At 39.1% G+C, this 18611-nt stretch overlaps 1 protein-coding gene across 2 annotated transcripts in view; it reads left to right on the forward strand.

Moving 5' to 3' along the window:
• The first annotated feature begins 268 nt into the window (after window positions 1-268).
• Isha (Insulator su(Hw) mRNA adaptor) overlaps window positions 269-18611 on the forward strand; it is a 126440-nt gene continuing 108097 nt past the window's right edge. For both annotated transcript variants that reach the window (XM_071689175.1, XM_071689176.1), the window contains exons 1-5: window positions 269-403; window positions 7976-8104; window positions 8318-8479; window positions 8805-9143; window positions 12418-12676. In XM_071689175.1, the coding sequence (XP_071545276.1) occupies window positions 374-403; window positions 7976-8104; window positions 8318-8479; window positions 8805-9143; window positions 12418-12676 (919 nt within the window). In that variant the 5' untranslated portion in view covers window positions 269-373. The remainder of the gene's footprint in view (window positions 404-7975; window positions 8105-8317; window positions 8480-8804; window positions 9144-12417; window positions 12677-18611) is intronic.

The following is an 18611-nucleotide window of genomic DNA, read 5'->3' on the forward strand; positions in this document are numbered from 1 at the left end:
GTGATAACAGAAAGTGAAATAGGTAAAAATTAATTGTATATATGAATTCAACTTATGAAATGCGTATTTAGTGGCAGACCACGTTCCACTGAATATTAACTTTCAGGAGGATACATCTATATTTATAAGATACACAACAAATAGAAATGTAAATGAGAATACTATTAAGTAAATATTCGAATATATTCTAATAGCTTTTGTTGTAAAAATAGCTAAAGTAGTGATGCTCTTTTGTTTTAGTAATAGCAAATTACGATTGTCATCTGTTGTTTATAGTGTAGCTGTCCTCAAACATCATGGCGGATAGTAATGTGGAATTTTATTTGTAAATCACATTTTTTTCGGGGAAAGTAGTGATAGTGCGTCTATTACAATGGATGCTGTTAAGTCCTTCAACGCAGAGGTGAGTAAATTGATGGTATTTCTGAAAATTTGCTGGTGGGTGTTGTAATTACAACCATGTTGACTGGGTGTCCGGTCCGCGCGTTGGCAGCGGCAGCCAATGAACGGTTACCGTAAACATGCTCCTTAGAACCCTGTCCTTTTATTTATTATTTCATTTTCAGCAGAACACTAACATATCTTGTCCTTCGCCTCCTGACCTTGTTATAATCCAGATTAGCTTACCCCTAAAACATCAGGGGTAAGATATGATGATGGGTGTGCGTGTACTGGGTGGTTTTCGTTGGATATGGGGTCGCCGCGCTGATAATAGATAACCCACGATATATCTGGGGCTTAGGAAGCATTTTACTGACTTAGGAGAAGCAAATAATGTTTATCATTGTTAAAACTTTACTTTATTTCTTATGGGTACTTTTATATTGGAGATGTAGCTAAGTGCAATTCGAGTCCTACTTAATTACTTGGTGCTTGTATTGCCATTACGTTTTGTTTTGACTTTTATTGAAATTTACCACACAGATGTGGTTTCATTTAACGTAACTGCAGTTCTGGTCTTAATATTTTTAGTTGGCGTAGGTCATTTTGCAGAGGTATTGGGAGCAAGGGTTGTATACTTCTGTCGTCTTTGACGATGTTTCATGTATCGTACATATACCACATAGATAGTTAATAATCTAATCCAATGGTACTATGTTAAGGTTATTTTCTTGGCATAATACTACTTTAATATTGCGACCATTATTTAGTTTGGATTGTAAAAGAATATCTGCAATGTATTGTAACACGGCCCTCACAGACAACAATAAAGTTCCAGTCTATGATTGTCACAAAATTTATCCACTTTTTAGACTTTGAAGAATTGATATTAAAGGGTTGTTCATGCTGAGTAGAAGTGATTTAGACTAGGGAATGTGAATTTGGAGCATTATTTTTCATCCAGTGAATAATGAAGTAACAATATTGGTGAGGGATATGATTATCGAAAATTTTTGTTGGAAGTAAGTGATACACTTCCAGAAATCAACAAAACCTTAGAAAAGTTCGTTGTAAAAATGTTTTTGAACTCCACATCAATGTAAGTTTTGAGGAAAAAAGAGATTTCCCAGGCTTGGACAAAAGTTCACATCAAGGCTAGGCCTCATTTGAAATGTAGATAGTGGTATGAAATGGTAAAAGAAGAGACAAGGAGGTGTTTATGAATTTTAGAGGAAGTATAAAACATCGAGTTCTGAAGCTTTAAGGTGTATGGTACGAAACTGATCAAAATGGCTCACCCTGAGTTGCCAGCAGCCTCAGTAGTCATGTGATGCAGTAGCTTGCTGAGTATTGTATGGTCATGCAGTTGGTGGAGGCAAGCTAGCAGCAAGCTCTTGCGAGCAAAAACAAAGTAATACCTATAGAAGAAGGAAAGTGAACCAACATAGCAGTGTATGGCAAGCCAGTTAAGCTTTGACGTTAGCCTGGTAGTTTATATGTCGGATTGCTTTTGACTCACCTTAGATGTGACAGCTATGCTCTATACAATGATGACTCAGTCCTTTGCTTAAACCGAGCAACTGATTAGAAGAAAAGAAATTTCAACATTTAAACAGTACTTCCAGTTTCTTTGAGGCAGACTTGGCTATTTCTGTAGTGTGAGGTGTTCAAGAAAGAGTTGATGTTCTAATACCAAGTATTTTCATTAAGTCAAGAGATGAAATTACAGAACTGTTAAAGGATAGATGAGAGTTGTGAGGAGTTTTTGATAAAGATATATGTAGAAACTGGGTCTTGGTGACTAGAAATAACCTGATTTCATTTACCTCTGAGATATCCTGTCAGTCTAAAGTTTATTAAGGACATTGTGTCGAGATGAAATGCAGATAGAGTGAGAAAAGGAGGGGTAGAATTGCAGGATGTGGATGAATGCAATGTTGAGTCATCGTTGTATGAGTGCATTTTGGTTATTTGTGGAAGGCAGGAAGTCATTGAAAAAAAAAAGGGAAAAATTGTAAGGGAGCAGGACAGAAACTTGAGGGATACTGCTGTTGATGGAGAAAGTTGAGGAGGCTGATCCATCAATAGCCACAGAGAAAGAATGGATGGAGAGGAAGCTTGATATCAGGGAGTAAATTGAAGGAGGGAAGCCAGAAGAGTGGAGCTTAGAAATGAGACCTGATGCCACACCCAGTCAGAAGCTTTGGATATGTCAAAGGCAAATTAATAAGACTCCCCAAAATTTTCGTCAGTGAATGACCAGGCATTAATAAGAGATGAAAGAGTATCACTGGTGGATTTTGCTGAGAGTAGGTTGTGAGATACAAGGTATATAAGGATATGGGAGATGAAGGGGATTAGAATACTTTCAAAATAATAGATGTCAAAGCAACTGGACGATAGTTAGTGGGGTCAGGATGGTCTACCCTCTTAGGGACAGGAAAAGTTTTCGTTTTTAAGCAGAAGCAGAATAGACAGGCAAGCTCAGGTCCAAGTTCAGTGGCACACTCTTTCAGTACACAGGAATTGATGCATTGCAACCATTACCCTTGCTTGTGTCTAGAGAGAGAAAGCACTTTTTGACTGTCCAAAAAGAGAGTACGGGGAGTGGGTACAAGATTAGTAAGATGAGCATCAGGTTCAAAGGAGTTAGAGGAGAAATGGGAACCAAAGAGAATTGCCATTTCTTCAGTTGTAGTACTGTCAGAAGGAAAGGTACAGTGATAGAAGTTAGCAGTGTTCGTAGCTAAAGACCAAAAAGAACTGTCAATGGATGACAAGAAGTTATTGCACTTCCTCTGAATAAAGAAATGCTTTGCTTCATGGGTAATGTACCCACAGTGATTACAGGCTTTGATAAAAGCTGAAGGGGAGTCGAAGGAAGGAGACTATTTCCAGCCTGATCCCTTGCCTGAATGTCCTTGGAGAAAGAAGGGATAAATGCTTCTGTTGTTCCTACAGTTATAACCTCTACTATGTTTGGTGGAGACAGAAGCATCTCCTCATAAGAGACTAATTTAGCCAAGGAAAGTCTGGGAAGAGTTTACATAAGTTATTCTTTGTGTTAATAGAAATACACATGGAAGATTGATGTATCATCTTTCATATTAAACATCATCAAATAAGATGAAAAGTGTATCTAGGTAACTGAAGAGTTTATTAATGAAAAATTAATACACACAGAAAAGGTAATAGAATACAGTGCTCAAGATCATAATCTACAAACTGGTATTGTGCTCTCTAAACACCACATCTGCAGTACAGGACATGGTCAACATTCAGAGACGATAGTAATGTGAAGCTATTTTAAACAGTTGCAGATTTCACATAGGGGTCAAGATGTAACCAAATTCTTAGTAATTTAATTAAGTAACTCAAATTAATGGGGGAGGAATGGGATGTATTTAGGGAATCAGTGATGGATTGCCCAAAAGATGCTTGCGGCATGAGAAGAGTGGGAGGTGGGTTGATTAGAAAGGGTAGTGAGTGGTGGGATGAAGAAGTAAGATTATTAGTGAAAGAGAAGAGAGAGGCATTTGGATAATTTTTGCAGGGAAAAAATGCAATTGAGTGGGAGATGTATAAAAGAAAGAGACAGGAGGTCAAGAGAAAGGTGCAAGAGGTGAAAAATAGGGCAAATGAGAGTTGGGGTGAGAGAGTATCGTTAAATTTTAGGGAAAATAAAAAGATGTTCTGGAAGGAGGTAAATAAAGTGCGTAAGACAAGGGAGCAAATGGGAACTTCAGTGAAGGGCGCAAATGGGGAGGTGATTACAAGTAGTGGTGATGTGAGAAGGAGATGGAGTGAGTATTTTGAAGGTTTGTTGAATGTGTTTGATGATAGAGTGGCAGATATAGGGTGTTTTGGTCGAGGTGGTGTGCAGAGTGAGAGGGTTAGGGAAAATGATTTGGTAAACAGAGAAGAGGTAGTAAAAGCTTTGCGGAAGATGAAAGCTGGCAAGGCAGCAGGTTTGGATGGTATTGCAGTGGAATTTATTAAAAAAGGGGGTGACTGTATTATTGACTGGTTGGTAAGGTTATTTAATGTATGTATGACTCATGGTGAGGTGCCTGAGGATTGGCGGAATGTGTGCATAGTGCCATTGTACAAAGGCAAAGGTGATAAGAGTGAGTGCTCAAATTACAGAGGTATAATTTTATTGAGTATTCCTGGTAAATTATATGGGAGGGTATTGATTGAGAGGGTGAAGGCATGTACAGAGCATCAGATTGGGGAAGAGCAGTGTGGTTTCAGAAGTGGTAGAGGATGTGTGGATCAGGTGTTTGCTTTGAAGAATGTACGTGAGAAATACTTAGAAAAGCAAATGGATTTGTATGTAGCATTTATGGATCTGGAGAAGGCATATGATAGAGTTGATAGAGATGCTCTGTGGAAGGTATTAAGAATATATAGTGTGGGAGGCAAGTTGTTAGAAGCAGTGAGAAGTTTTTATCGAGGATGTAAGGCATGTGTACGTGTAGGAAGAGAGGAAAGTGATTGGTTCTCAGTGAATGTAGGTTTGCGGCAGGGGTGTGTGATGTCTCCATGGTTGTTTAATTTGTTTATGGATGGGGTTGTTAGGGAGTTGAATGCAAGAGTTTTGGAAAGAGGGGCAAGTATGAAGTCTGTTGGGGATGAGAGAGCTTGGGAAGTGAGTCAGTTGTTGTTCGCTGATGATACAGCGCTGGTGGCTGATTCATGTGAGAAACTGCAGAAGCTGGTGACTGAGTTTGGTAAAGTGTGTGAAAGAAGAAAGCTAAGAGTAAATGTGAATAAGTGCAAGGTTATTAGGTACAGTAGGGTTGAGGGTCAAGTCAATTGGGAGGTAAGTTTGAATGGAGAAAAACTGGAGGAAGTAAAGTGTTTTAGATATCTGGGAGTGGATCTGGCAGCGGATGGAACCATGGAAGCGGAAGTGGATCATAGGGTGGGGGAGGGGGCGAAAATCCTGGGAGCCTTGAAGAATGTGTGGAAGTCGAGAACATTATCTCGGAAAGCAAAAATGGGTATGTTTGAAGGAATAGTGGTTCCAACAATGTTGTATGGTTGCGAGGCGTGGGCTATGGATAGAGTTGTGCGCAGGAGGATGGATGTGCTGGAAATGAGATGTTTGAGGACAATATGTGGTGTGAGGTGGTTTGATCGAGTAAGTAACGTAAGGGTAAGAGAGATGTGTGGAAATAAAAAGAGCGTGGTTGAGAGAGCAGAAGAGGGTGTTTTGAAATGGTTTGGGCACATGGAGAGAATGAGTGAGGAAAGATTGATCAAGAGGATATATGTGTTGGAGGTGGAGGGAACAAGGAGAAGTGGGAGACCAAATTGGAGGTGGAAAGGTGGAGTGAAAATGATTTTGTGTGATCGGTGCCTGAACATGCAGGAGGGTGAAAGGAGGGCAAGGAATAGAGTGAATTGGATCGATGTGGTATACCGGGGTTGACGTGCTGTCAGTGGGTTGAATCAGGGCATGTGAAGCGTCTGGGGTAAACCATGGAAAGCTGTGTAGGTATGTATATTTGCGTGTGTGGACGTATGTATATACATGTGTATTGGGGTGGGTTGGGTCATTTCTTTCGTCTGTTTCCTTGCGCTACCTCGCAAACGCGGGAGACAGCGACAAAGCAAGAAAAAAAAACTCAAATTAAAGTAAAATATATCATCACGACAGCTACCAAAATATGTAAACATTGTAGATGACACCTGACATCTCCATTAGAAATCATTCCAGTTGGTCCTTAGCTGCTCATCATGTTAGCATTACCTTACAGTCTTCTGCTGTATGTAAATCTTGGCTTTTGGGAAGTTAAAATTTCATAGGTTTTGTTGATTTCTACATATGTTTCACTTATTTCTATATTAATTAACCATGTTTTCCTTGTACAGTGTTATATTGGAAGGAACAAGGTGGTGTCAGAGGATGTTTGTGGATCTGGTGTTTGTGAGTAATACTCAAAGAAACAGAAGGATTTGTTTGTGGTGATTATGGATGTGGAGAAAGCATATCATAGGGTTGATAATAATGCTTTGTGTAGGGTCTTACAAATATATGGTGTGGGAGGAAGCTGCAGGAAGTGGTGAGAAGTAAGGCATGTGGACAAGTAGGAATAGAGGAGAGTGAGTTGTTCCCTAGCAAAGGTTCTAAGAGCACTGTGGAATGTGCAGAAAGGTTGTTATATGGGAGGGCAAAAATGGATATGTTTGAAGGTATAGTAGTCCCAATAATGGATGGATGCAAGGCATGGGCTGTAGATGAGAATGTGCTAAGGAGGGTGGATGTGTTAGAAGTGAAATGTTTGAGGACAATATGTGGTGTGAGATGCTTTGAATAAAAAAGTGATAAAAGGGTAAAAGGGAGGTGTGGTAAATAGAAGAGTGTGGATGAGAGAGAGTGGAAGAGGACATGCTTAAATGGATCGGATTTACAGAGTGAATGAGCAAGGAGGGGTTGACAGACACCATATATGTCAGGAGTGGAGAGAAAAAGGATGAGACCAGACTGGAGATGGAAGGGTGGAGTGGAAAACCATTTGTGTGGTTGGAGCTTGGGCATGTGGGAGGGTGAAGGCTGTGAACAGGTTAGAGGTAAGTGGAATTATATAGTATATAGGCATTGGTTTACTGTCAGTGGACTAAAGTAGCTGCTGGGGAGAAACCAAGGAAAAGTCTTTGTGGCCTGGTTGTTGAAAGTGGGCTCTGGTTTTTGTGCATTGCATGTGAGAGCTGGAAAATAGATGAGTGAATGCAACCTTTCTTCATATGTTCCTGGTGCTACCTTGTTAATGCAGGAAATGGTGAACAAATATGAAAGAAAAAATTCCCTGTTCTTCATCACTCTTTTTCATATCGTACATGATTTATTTTTATGTGGATGTTAAAAAGTTATGAAGATGAAATGAGAGAATTGATTAGAGCCAGAATTATTTTATATGAAGGTGTCAGGTAAAATACTCAGGGATAGATCCATTAGAAGTTTTTTGTTTTTGTATCTATGTGAAGAGGGACATATGGGTCCTTATGATGAATCACCCTATTGTGCAAAGTGAAGCAGTAAGAAGCTCCTGTTAATATTATTATGGATGTTCCTTTTCTCTTTAACACACTAGACATAAGTTGAGGAGGTATATTTGATAGAACTTTGAGAATGTGTGCACTTGACCTGTATTTTGGAGTAGGTTAAGGTAATGACAATGGATATTTAGAAGATAGCTGGAAAATTTGCTTGGCCGAGGTTCAGTTAGTAGGATTGAAAACCAAAAAATTTATCAATAATGAGAGTGTTTATTGTGATGGATTATCAGATGGAAAAAAATTGTAAAATACTAGTATGTCTTCATTTATTCATTGTTGATACTATGTTATTCCTATTAAAGCAGAAGTACAAGAATTTGTTTTTGATGTATGCAATGTTTATGAATGAATTCATCTTGCATCTAACAAGGGACTAAGAGCAAGCCTTTTAATGTATTCCTTGTGGTTTTATGATGAACAGGTATCATTTAGTTCACCTTTTTCTGTTCATTATCTATTTCAGATATCATGGTAAATGTAAGAAGATTATGGCCAAAACTTGAGCTGAGAATATAATTTTTACTTGCAGCTTGCAGGGCTCTATGAGTGTAAGCCACCAATATCCAAGGCAAAGATGACAGCCATTACAAAGGGGGCTATAAGAGCCATCAAGTTCTACAAGCATGTTGTACAGAGTGTAGAGAAATTCATCCAAAAGGTATGTTCCATGTGTATGATTTTTGTGAATTTTTTCAGTGTCTCAGATCTGCTCATGATTGAGAGGTCTGTATGCCTGTAACAGTCAGGGGCTCTTCTTTTGAAAAATATGAATCTTAATTGCTTTTATACAATTCAGCTAATGTTCGTTGTGGTTAGTTTATGCATTTTTACAATTCGGCTAATGCTCATTGTGGTTATGTTTATTTTCCAGTGCAAAACAGAGTACAAGATCCCGGGCTTGTATGTAATAGACAGCATAGTACGCCAAAGCAGACACCAGTTTGGTATTGAGAAAGATGTATTTGCTCCAAGATTTGCCAAGAACATCCTCATAACCTTTTATTACCTATTTAAATGCCCACAGGAGGATAAGGTTAGAGTTTTGATTTGAACTTATTTTTAGGTTGCCCAAGCCCTCCCTGGGGAAGTTTGGTCACATATAGAATGCATGAGTAGAGGAAACCCACAAAAACCAGCATGATATATAGTTTTAAATTTTGGTTCAGAATTACTTTCAAAAGTACTTTATGATTACTTTTAGGAGACCAAATAAGTTTTTGTTCGTTTTGTGAGGAAATCACTAGATTGAGATTTTATTTTTCAAAATTGTACCCATATATGTCATTGATATTTTATTGAACCACCATTTCATTTACTTGTGGGATGAATGAGTTTTATTGAATTGTACTATTTCACAGAGTAAAGTTATCCGCGTGTTGAACTTGTGGCAGAAGAATCAGGTATTTGCTGAAGAAGTTATACAGCCACTTTTTGACTTGGCTGATCCTAATCATCCCATACAGAAGGAAGTAAGTAACCAAATAGCTCAGAAAGCATCTAAGGCTAAAGTTCAGCAGCATCCTGTCCAAGAACCACCTCAAGTAACCCCAGCATCAGCTCCAGGAGGAGGTGGAGGTGGAGGTGGTAGTGGCAGACATGATGGAAGAGGAGGAGACAATCAGATGAATAATACCTCAGCTAGCATGCCACAGCAGGTGGATGATGAGTGCAAACTCGTTCATATAGTTAACCAACAGGTAGTTATTGATTTGATCTCATTTTAACACATGATTAACTTGGCAACTTTCCTCTGGATATTTGTGTTTTTCAGATGTTACTTTGGCTGTCAATTTAAGTTAGAATTTTGATAGTAGGTTTACTTCATTCTTTTCTGTGGAAAATTAAAGAGAAAATATTGTAGTGAATGACATTGATAGCTTTTGTGATTTTTCTTGCATATTCCTAATTAAGTTACACATTTTGCAAGGCCCCTTTTTATTTCTCTAGATCGGTGTTATGCCATATATAGCCTGTGGAGCATACATTTTGCATTTGAAGGTTAATTTCATAACATACATGAGTTCTGGGTTTTTATGCTCTCGCCATTGAAAGTGGAAGGGGGGGGGTTTGTCTGTCTGGATTTGGTTTTCACGTGTTAACTGTAGATTGCATCAGAAGAATTGAATGATATGAATAAGTACTACAATATTAAAAAACTAGGTCAAGTTTGATTTTGGAAAAAGATAAGATTTTTTTTACTAGTTATGGTCCTTTATGAACTTAGAATTTAGCTTTAGAATGTCTCAAAAGAATTGAATGATAATTTGTTTGCAAGTTTAAGTACTAAAGGTCGGCAAAATTTGCCTTAGGACAATTTTTGCTATAGTTATGGTCCTAATGGACTTAAGATCCATGAAAATGTTTCCTAATGTTAACTTTTGATAGGTAGGCTGATCAAAATGAAATATGTTATACAAGTGTAACTTCATAAAATCTTTATGCCCTCGCCATTGAAAATGGTGGGGCACAGAGTGTTACACATGTCCATACATCCATCTGTATTTGATGTCTGAGCATTAACTTTGGAGAGCCTCAGAAGAATTAGATGATATCTTGTGTAAATGTTGATTTATTAAAAGCTAAGCCTAGTTCTATTTTGGGCAGTTTGAAAATATGTCTACATAAACATTTGACAAGTTTTTTGGATGAAAATAAGATTTGGTATCCTTGCCATTGAAAATAGGGGGTCAGGTGCTTATAGTATTACCTGTGTCTGTCCCTCTGTCTGGATTTGGTTTCTGAGTGTTGACTTTAGAATGTCTCAAAAGAATTGTTATTTTGTATGCAAGGTGAAATATAAAAGAATTTGGGCCAAGTTTGATTTTGAAAATTTTTAGCAACCTTTACTAGAATTATGAACCCTTTTGGAGTCCAAAAAAATTGTTTCCATTCTTTAATTTTTGACAGGTTTGGCAGATCAAAATGAAATTTGGTATACAGATATAACTAATGAAAATGTAGGCAAAGTTCTGATTTGGTAGATAGTAGATGGTAAGCAGCCACCGACCAGGGAGGTTTATTTACAGTACTATCTGCCTGGATATTGGTAGGGTTAGTGATGGCTGTGTAGTGAGCGAGCACTTTAGTAGTTCTCATGTTGCACTCCTTTGACTTGGGTAGCTGTCTTTTCTTTCTGCCTCACCTGCACATGAACTGCTGGGATTCTCTACAAACATACAATCTCTCCATGTCATGCATAACACTTGATGACAACACTGAACTCACACAACTCATGAATTTCTTGCAATGAACTCTTTGCAGTAGCTGTTCCTCTTGGCAAAATGGTAGGAGGAACAGATAGAAGTTGTAGGTAGGAATGTTAGATAGAAATAGTTGGTAGGAGCATTTGAAGTTGTCGGTAGGAACATTAGTTGCTAGAAGCATTAGCTGAGAGCATTAAAGTATTAATAGGTTTGAACATTAGGCAGGAGTATTTGGTGGACGCATCAGGTTGAAGTGATAGAGACACAAGGTAGGTGCCTCTGAAAACACTGTACTAGAGTTATTGAGACTCTTGCTGTGGTCACTCCCTTGAGGGAGTTCTCAAAGGGATTGGGTGTCAAAGATATAGATAAATAGATTGCTAGTTCTAATTTGAAAAAAATGTTCTACCATATTTTGTAGGGTAGGTATTAGTTGGTAGGCAGCCATCATCCAGGAAGGTATATTACCAGTAATACTTGGGTATTGGGAGGGTTATTCCTATCTGTGGAGTGAGCCAACTCTTCGTTGATTGTCAGGTTGCTCTCCTCTGATCCAGTTAGCTGTCTGTTCTTTCTGCTTTACCCACATGTGGACTACTGACATTCTGTCCACAAACATACAATCTCACCTTGACATAAAAAACAGTTTGCAATACCTAACTCACAGCTCGTTCTTCATGATTCTAGATTTTCCTGCGATGAGCTCTATGTGTTATCCCTGCCTTTTGTTGAAATGTTAGTAGTAGATAAAGTAGTAGGTAGGAACATTTAGGCAGGAGCATTATGTAGAAACATTAGGTGGAAGTAGTATGATGGAGCATTAGGTAGAAACATTAGGTGGAAGTAGTATGTAGGAGCATTAGGTAGTAGTTAGTTGGAACATTAGGTAGGGGCATGTGCAAACTGTGCTAGAGTTGCCCTCTGCCAGTAGCCTTTTAGGGTGAGGCATGAAAGTCCAAAAAGCAGCACTGGAGTTCACTTGTTATGGAAAGACTATTGCTGTGGCCACCCCTTTCAGGGAGTTTCAGTTGGAACAGGTGTCATAGATATAGCTAGGAACTGCCTTTTATGGACTTTTTTTGCAATTCATGAAAAATGGGGTTTCTGCTCATTAACTTTTGAAAGTTGAATTGTGTATGCAAGTGTAATTTTTAAACATACAAGGAGCTTTTGCATCCCATGGACACATCTAGTTTTATTTTTTGCTCTGGTGATAGTCACTTGGTGTGGTGTAAGGGGTAACCAACCATTTAATGGTGGTCTTACTTTGAAAAGTCTAAATCAAATGCTAGTTATAGTTTTAAACACTTTCCCCCTCTGGTATAGTTTAATACAGTTTTCTGTATCATTGGAATTCAGTGGCTTAACACTTATAACTTTATATTTGGACTTTGTCAGAGTAATGCCCTTCATGAAAAGGTTTAATGTTGAAGTCAACCAGGTTCATAGCTCAAAGAAAAAGCCATCTTTTGATCATGGAAATTCGTGTAGTTGTTTCCTAGTATTGAAAGAATTAATTGCATTAAGACCCATAACTAGTGTAATTTTACTTGAATTGTAGCCCCATATGAAAATAATTATCCTGGAGTTTAACTTTGCCCTTAACTGAAACCTTCACATTGCCATGAAGAAAAAATTCTGCCTGTTGCAGTGGAACTTAATGTAAATGTTTTTGATATTTTCCAAATAATATGTATACACCCATTCTCTTTCCATTCTTAGTAGCATTTATTGAATGATATCACTAATGTTAACTATCTTGGCACAGCACCCTGTGCCAGTAACAAGTGTATCAAGTCAGGTGATGAGTGCTGCAGTTACAAACTTGGATCCAAGCCTCATCCAACAAATCCAGCAGATTCTCATGAAGCAACCAACGCAAGATGATGGTGCTGGGATGGCTGCAGCAGCTGCAGCTGCAGCAGCAGCTGGTATGGTACCACCAGTTCCAGATGGAATACCTGTTGTAGCACCTCCTGTTCCAGAAGAGGTTAAAGGGCAAGGCATACCTGGGCTCACAAACACAGGTTAGTAATTAAACCTAGATATGTCAAGTTTTAAAAGATGTCAGCTGCACTCCTGTAACCCAGTTAGTTGTCTTGTCTTTCTTCCTTACCCACATGTGGACTGCTGGCATTCTGTCCACAAAGATACATTCTATCATTGTCCCATATAACACTAAAACAACACTTAACTCACACAACTCGTTCTTTGTAATGCTAGATTTTCCAGCAGAGAGCGCTATGCACTATCCCAGCCTTTTGACAGGACGGTTGGAGAAATAGATAAGTGGATTAGGTAGGAACATTAGGCAGGCACATTATGAGATAGGTACATTAGGTAGAAGTAGTAGGTAGGAACATTAGTAGGTTGGAGCATTAGGTAGAATTAGTTGGTAGGAACATCAGGTAGAGCCCCTGGAAACACTGTGCTAGGGTTGCCCTCTGCCAGTGGCCTGTTAAGGGTGAGGCAATAAAGGCTAAGAAGTGGCTCTGGAGTACACTAGTAATGAAGACTCTTTTGCCATGGCCACCTCCTTGAGGGAGTTCTGGAGGGAACAGACATTAAAGATAGATAGATAGAAGGTGTTTGTTGTAAGAGCATTCTGAGCTTCTTTCATGATTCTTTTTTAAAGTGTAAACCATTGTAAAGCTCTTACAACATGTGGATCATAACATAGGCAAGTAGTTAAGGTGTCATGGGTTACATAGTTCTTTTCTACTAGAAAGAATGTGTTTCATTTAAGAGTAGGACATCTTCCATAATTAACTTAATATTTGCTGGAATTCTTAAATAAGAAAGCCATGCTGATCACATCTTAATGTTTTTCATATTTGTAACTCACTATAGTGCTAGGGATAGCAGAAGTGAAATGATCTTCATTAATGCCTGTGATAGTAGAAGAGAAAGATTCATGATGTATATAAGAAATTGAAAAGAAAAGTTAAAGACAAAGTTAAATACACAAAAATTGGGAGCTGGCCAGAGTTGACACACTTGCTTTGTCCTGTTTGTTCCAAAGTTGCTCAGAATCAGATGCTGTGTTGTCAGGTATCTCTTCTCTAGTATCTAATATACATTGCATTGCATTTTTATTTACAAATATGAAGTATTGAAACTAGCAGTTTCCTTCCAATAACATCTTCCATACTGGAGCAGCACATTGCAGCTGCACCTTCTACAGAAAATGGATTGAATGCCGTTAAGATTGCAAAGAATGTGATCCAAGATTTTATTTGTGTAAATTCATTACTGTAGATGGTACGTATTTGGAGTGGGTGTAGACTTGGAAGGTTCACAGAACTGCACTGTGCCGTGAAGGTCTTGTTACATCAGAGTTAAAAAGCAAATTACAAAACCAAAAGTTGTTATGGATAATTCTTCAGCTAGGAAATCCAAGGATTTACAGAACCTGTTAAAGAATACCGGAAAGTGAACATAAATGCACTAGCAAGCACTTTTCTTTTTAATTGTCCAAAATATGGACAAAGTCCTCGTTAAGGCCAGGCATGAACAGTATAGGAAAAAAGAAAATTTAATCATAAGAGCTTTAGAGGCAAAAATGCTCCTTTTTAAGAAACAGGTCATAGCTATTTGAAAGAACACATGATTTATAGTGTTTAGTGGACTCTGCCTGTGAGTCGTTACGCTGTTTGTGAGAATTTACTTTTCATGAGGCTGGATCATTATTAGTGGACATTCTCATCAAAAACTCTCTGTAAGGAAATCCATTTATTCCCCTCTCCTACCGACAGTGCAGCCTTGCATTTGGAGGAACCCCATAAGTTCCTCCTCCCATTTTTTTTAGGTGTTTAAAACAAACAAAAGCCTCATTTTTGTTTGTCCACACTCTAACTGACATACGATCTACTTCAGCCAGAGCATGCTATCATAGAAGTCATAAGAAACATTTCTTTATTACTTGTTTGCCATTTTCTGCTTTAGCAAGGTAGCACTAGGATCACACAAAGAAAGGCTTTATTCACTCACAGTCATTCTATAGCTGTCGATGTTTAGTGCATTGAACCCACAATCCCTCATCCTCACCATACCCCTCTGACATTGATATGGTTTTCCCCGACTGCCTCATACATCCTAGTTCGGTCCACTGAGAGAATGTTGACCCCTATATACCACATTGTTCCAGTTCAACCTGTATCATGCATGCCTTTTATCCTAAAAAAAAAATAAATCTTTCATTCCATCTTTCTGTCTCCACTCTGGTCTTCCTTATCTGCTTGTTCCTTAAATTTTGACATACTCTCTGTCAAAATCTCCTTAATATTTCTCTCTGTATGTCCAAACTATTCAGCACACGGTCTTCAGCTTCCTCATCTGGGCTCTTCTTATTACCATACCTCTCAGTTACCCTTCTATTACAGACTCAATCAAACCACCTTACACCACGTGTTGCCCTCAGACATTTAATTTCCAACATGTCCTCCTACACACATCCTCATCTTTAGCCAATGCCTATTATCCATACAACAATGTTGGGACTCCTATGGTGTGGGAGGAAAGTTGTTAGAAGCAGTGAAAAGTTTTTATCAAGGATGTAAGGCATGTGTACGTGTAGGAAGAGAGGAAAGTGATTGGTTCTCAGGAATGTAGGTTTGCGGCAGGGGTGTGTGATGTCTCCATGGTTGTTTAATTTGTTTATGGATGGGGTTGTTAGGGAGTGTTTATGATGGGGTTGTTAGGGAGGTGAATGCAAGAGTTTTGGAAAGAGGGGCAAGTATGCAGTCTGTTGTGGATGAGAGAGCTTGGGAAGTGAGTCAGTTGTTGTTCGCTGATGATACAGCGCTGGTGGCTGATTCATGTTAGAAACTGCAGAAGCTGGTGACTGAGTTTGGTAAAGTGTGAGAAAGAAGAAAGTTGAGAGTAAATGTGAATAAGAGCAAGGTTATTAGGTACATTAGGGTTGAGGGTCAAGTCAATTGGGAGGTAAGTTTGAATGGAGAAAAACTGGAGGAAGTAAAGTGTTTTAGATATCTGGGAGTGGATCTGGCAGCGGATGGAACCATGGAAGCAGAAGTGAATCATAGGGTGGGGGAGGGGGCGAATATTCTGGGAGCCTTGAAGAATGTTTGGAAGTCGAGAACATTATCTCAGAAAGCAAAAATGGGTATGTTTGAAGGAATAGTGGTTCCAACAATGTTGTATGGTTGCGAGGCATGGGCTATGGATAGAGTTGTGCGGAGGAGGGTGGATGTGCTGGAAATGAGATGTTTGAGGACAATATGTGGTGTGAGGTGGTTTGATTGAGTAAGTAATGTAAGGGTAAGAGAGATGTGTGGGAATAAAAAGAGTGTGGTTGAGAGAGCAGAAGAGGGTGTTTTGAAATGGTTTGGTCACATGGAAAGAATGAGTGAGGAAAGATTGACAAAGAGGATGTATGTGTCAGAGGTGGAGGGAATGAGGAGAAGTGGGAGACCAAATTGGAGGTGGAAAGATGGAGTGAAAAAGATTTTGAGTGATCGGTGCCTGAACATGCAGGAGGGTGAAAGGCGTGCAAGGAATAGAGTGAATTGGAACGATGTGGTATACCGGGGTTGACGTGCTGTCAATGGATTGAACCAGGGCATGTGAAGCGTCTGGGGCAAACCATGGAAAGTTGTGTGGGGCCTGGATGTGGAAAGGGAGCTGTGGTTTCGGTGCATTATTACATGACAGCTAGAGACTGAGTGTGAACAAATGGGGCCTTTGTTGTCTTTTCCTAGCGCTACCTCGCACACATGGGGAGGGAGGGGGTTGTTATTCCATGTGTGGCGAGGTGGCGATGGAAATAAATAAAGGCAGCAAGTATGAATTATGCACATGTGTATATATGTATATGTCTGTGTGTGTATATATATATGTACATTGAGATGTATAGGTATGTATATTTGCTTTTGTGGACGTGTATGTATATACATGTGTATGTGGGTGGGTTGGGTCATTCTTTAGTCTGTTTGCTTGCGCTACCTCGCTAACGCGGGAGACAGCGACAAAGCAAAATAAAAAAAAGAATACCCAAAATTGCCCTCACAGACAATGATCTCACTTTCTACACATTTCTTAAAGCTCCAAGGTCCTTCGACTTGTCACCCATCTAGTCACTCTATCTTTCATGGTTCTATACATTACCATGTTCCCTTCCAGGTTTATAATCAAAAAAACTTATTTTTTCAAATTTTCCCGAGTCAAAAAACTTATTTTTTCAAATTTTCCCGAGTCAGACTCATTTCACAACTAACCTGTCCCCTGTACCCTGCTAAACCTTTTGATCACATTTATTCTCAACTTTACCCTTTCACATATTCCCAGACTAAGACACTAACTATTGCTATGCCATCAGCAAACAACTGATTCATGTCCTAGGCACCTGTAACCCCCTGTGGACTGAATGCTCAAACCCATAATCCCTCATCTTCAAGGCCCTTGCATTTACTTCCCTTACCACTCCATCCTTAAACATATTAAATAGTTTTGGTGACATGACCCCCTTGCTGTAGACACACCTCACATGGAATCACTCGCCTTCCTGTACTTGCACAAATGCCTCACACTCTCGATAAAAACTTTTCAGAGCTTCATGTAGCTTTTCTTCTTCACTATATATTCATAAGACCTTCCACCAAGGTTATCTGTACAACCTATCATGTTCTTTATCCAAATTCTTAGTTGCCACGTGCAAATCTTTTTGCTCCTCCTGAGTATTCCTCACACATTTGGCAGAGCAAAAACTTGATCCATGCACATCTTCCATTCCTGAAACCACATTGTTCCATCTCACTTTGATGATGCTATTTACATGCCTTCACCCTCTGTGTAACCATTCTTTCATATATTGATGGTGAGAGGCAAGTGTTTTGGGAGCAGGTGAGTGAGCATATCAGTAGTTTTGATGCAAGAGATCAGGTATTAATTATGGATGATTTAATTGCAGAGGTGAGTAATGTGGCAGTTGAGGATATACTTGGGGAGCATGGGGTATTTAGTAAGACGAATGGAAATGTTGAACAGCTTGTGGAGTTGTGTGCAGGTAAAGAGCTGTTGAATGGAAATACAGGTAAAGAGCTGTTGATTGGAAATACCTGGTTTAAAAAGAGGGGTATTAATATATTGCACATGATAGCCAGAGAATGAATGCAGGCTTTCTTCATCTGTATGTGGCACTATCTCCCTAATGTGGAAAATATTTGAACAAGTATGTCAAGTATGGTTAGAAAGTCGGGTTGTTGTGAAGGCAAAAGCTAAGGGAGGAGTAGCACTAATGTTGAAGTAGTTGTGGAAATATGTGTATTGGGAAGTGAGCTCAAGACTGATATAGGTAAAAATGAAATTGGGTCGTGAGAGATGGATGATTGTGTCTGTGCAACGTGCTTTTAGAAGGAGGAGGATGAGTAGTAAGTGTTGTAGGAGCAGCTGACAGAATGTGACAGCAGTTTTGATAGAGTTGGGTTGTAGTGATGGGTAATTTAATTGTAAAGGTGAGTAATGTTGCATTTGAAGTTATGATTGGGCAACTTGTGGGTATTCAGTAAGGTGAATAGGAATGGTTGAACAGCTTGTAGAGTTGTGTCCTGAAATAGGAGTGGTGATTGGGAATACTGAGTTGAAAAAGAGGGCTGTACATAAGTGTTCATGGTTGTGTTAGAAAGATAGTTGCAGGGCATTATTGGATAACACCAACTGATAGGCATGCAAAAGAGAGACTTGGATGTCAGCATGTTAAGAGTGTTACCTGATGGGATGCCTTACCATTACTTGGTGGAGGTAAGGGTGAAGAATTGCTAGGGTTTTTGGAAATGAAATTATATGAGTTGCTATCTGCCAGTAGCCTGTTAAGGGTATGGCACTTAAGGCTAAGAAGCAGCACTGGAGTCCACAAGTTATGGAGACTGTTGCCATGGCTATCCTCTTGAAGAAGTTGCAGTTGGAACAGGTGTGTGAGATACAGATAGATAGATTGCAGGTAGT

The sequence above is a fragment of the Panulirus ornatus genome, chromosome 46, assembly GCF_036320965.1.
Source record: "Panulirus ornatus isolate Po-2019 chromosome 46, ASM3632096v1, whole genome shotgun sequence".
Classification (NCBI taxonomy): Eukaryota; Metazoa; Arthropoda; class Malacostraca; order Decapoda; family Palinuridae; genus Panulirus; species Panulirus ornatus.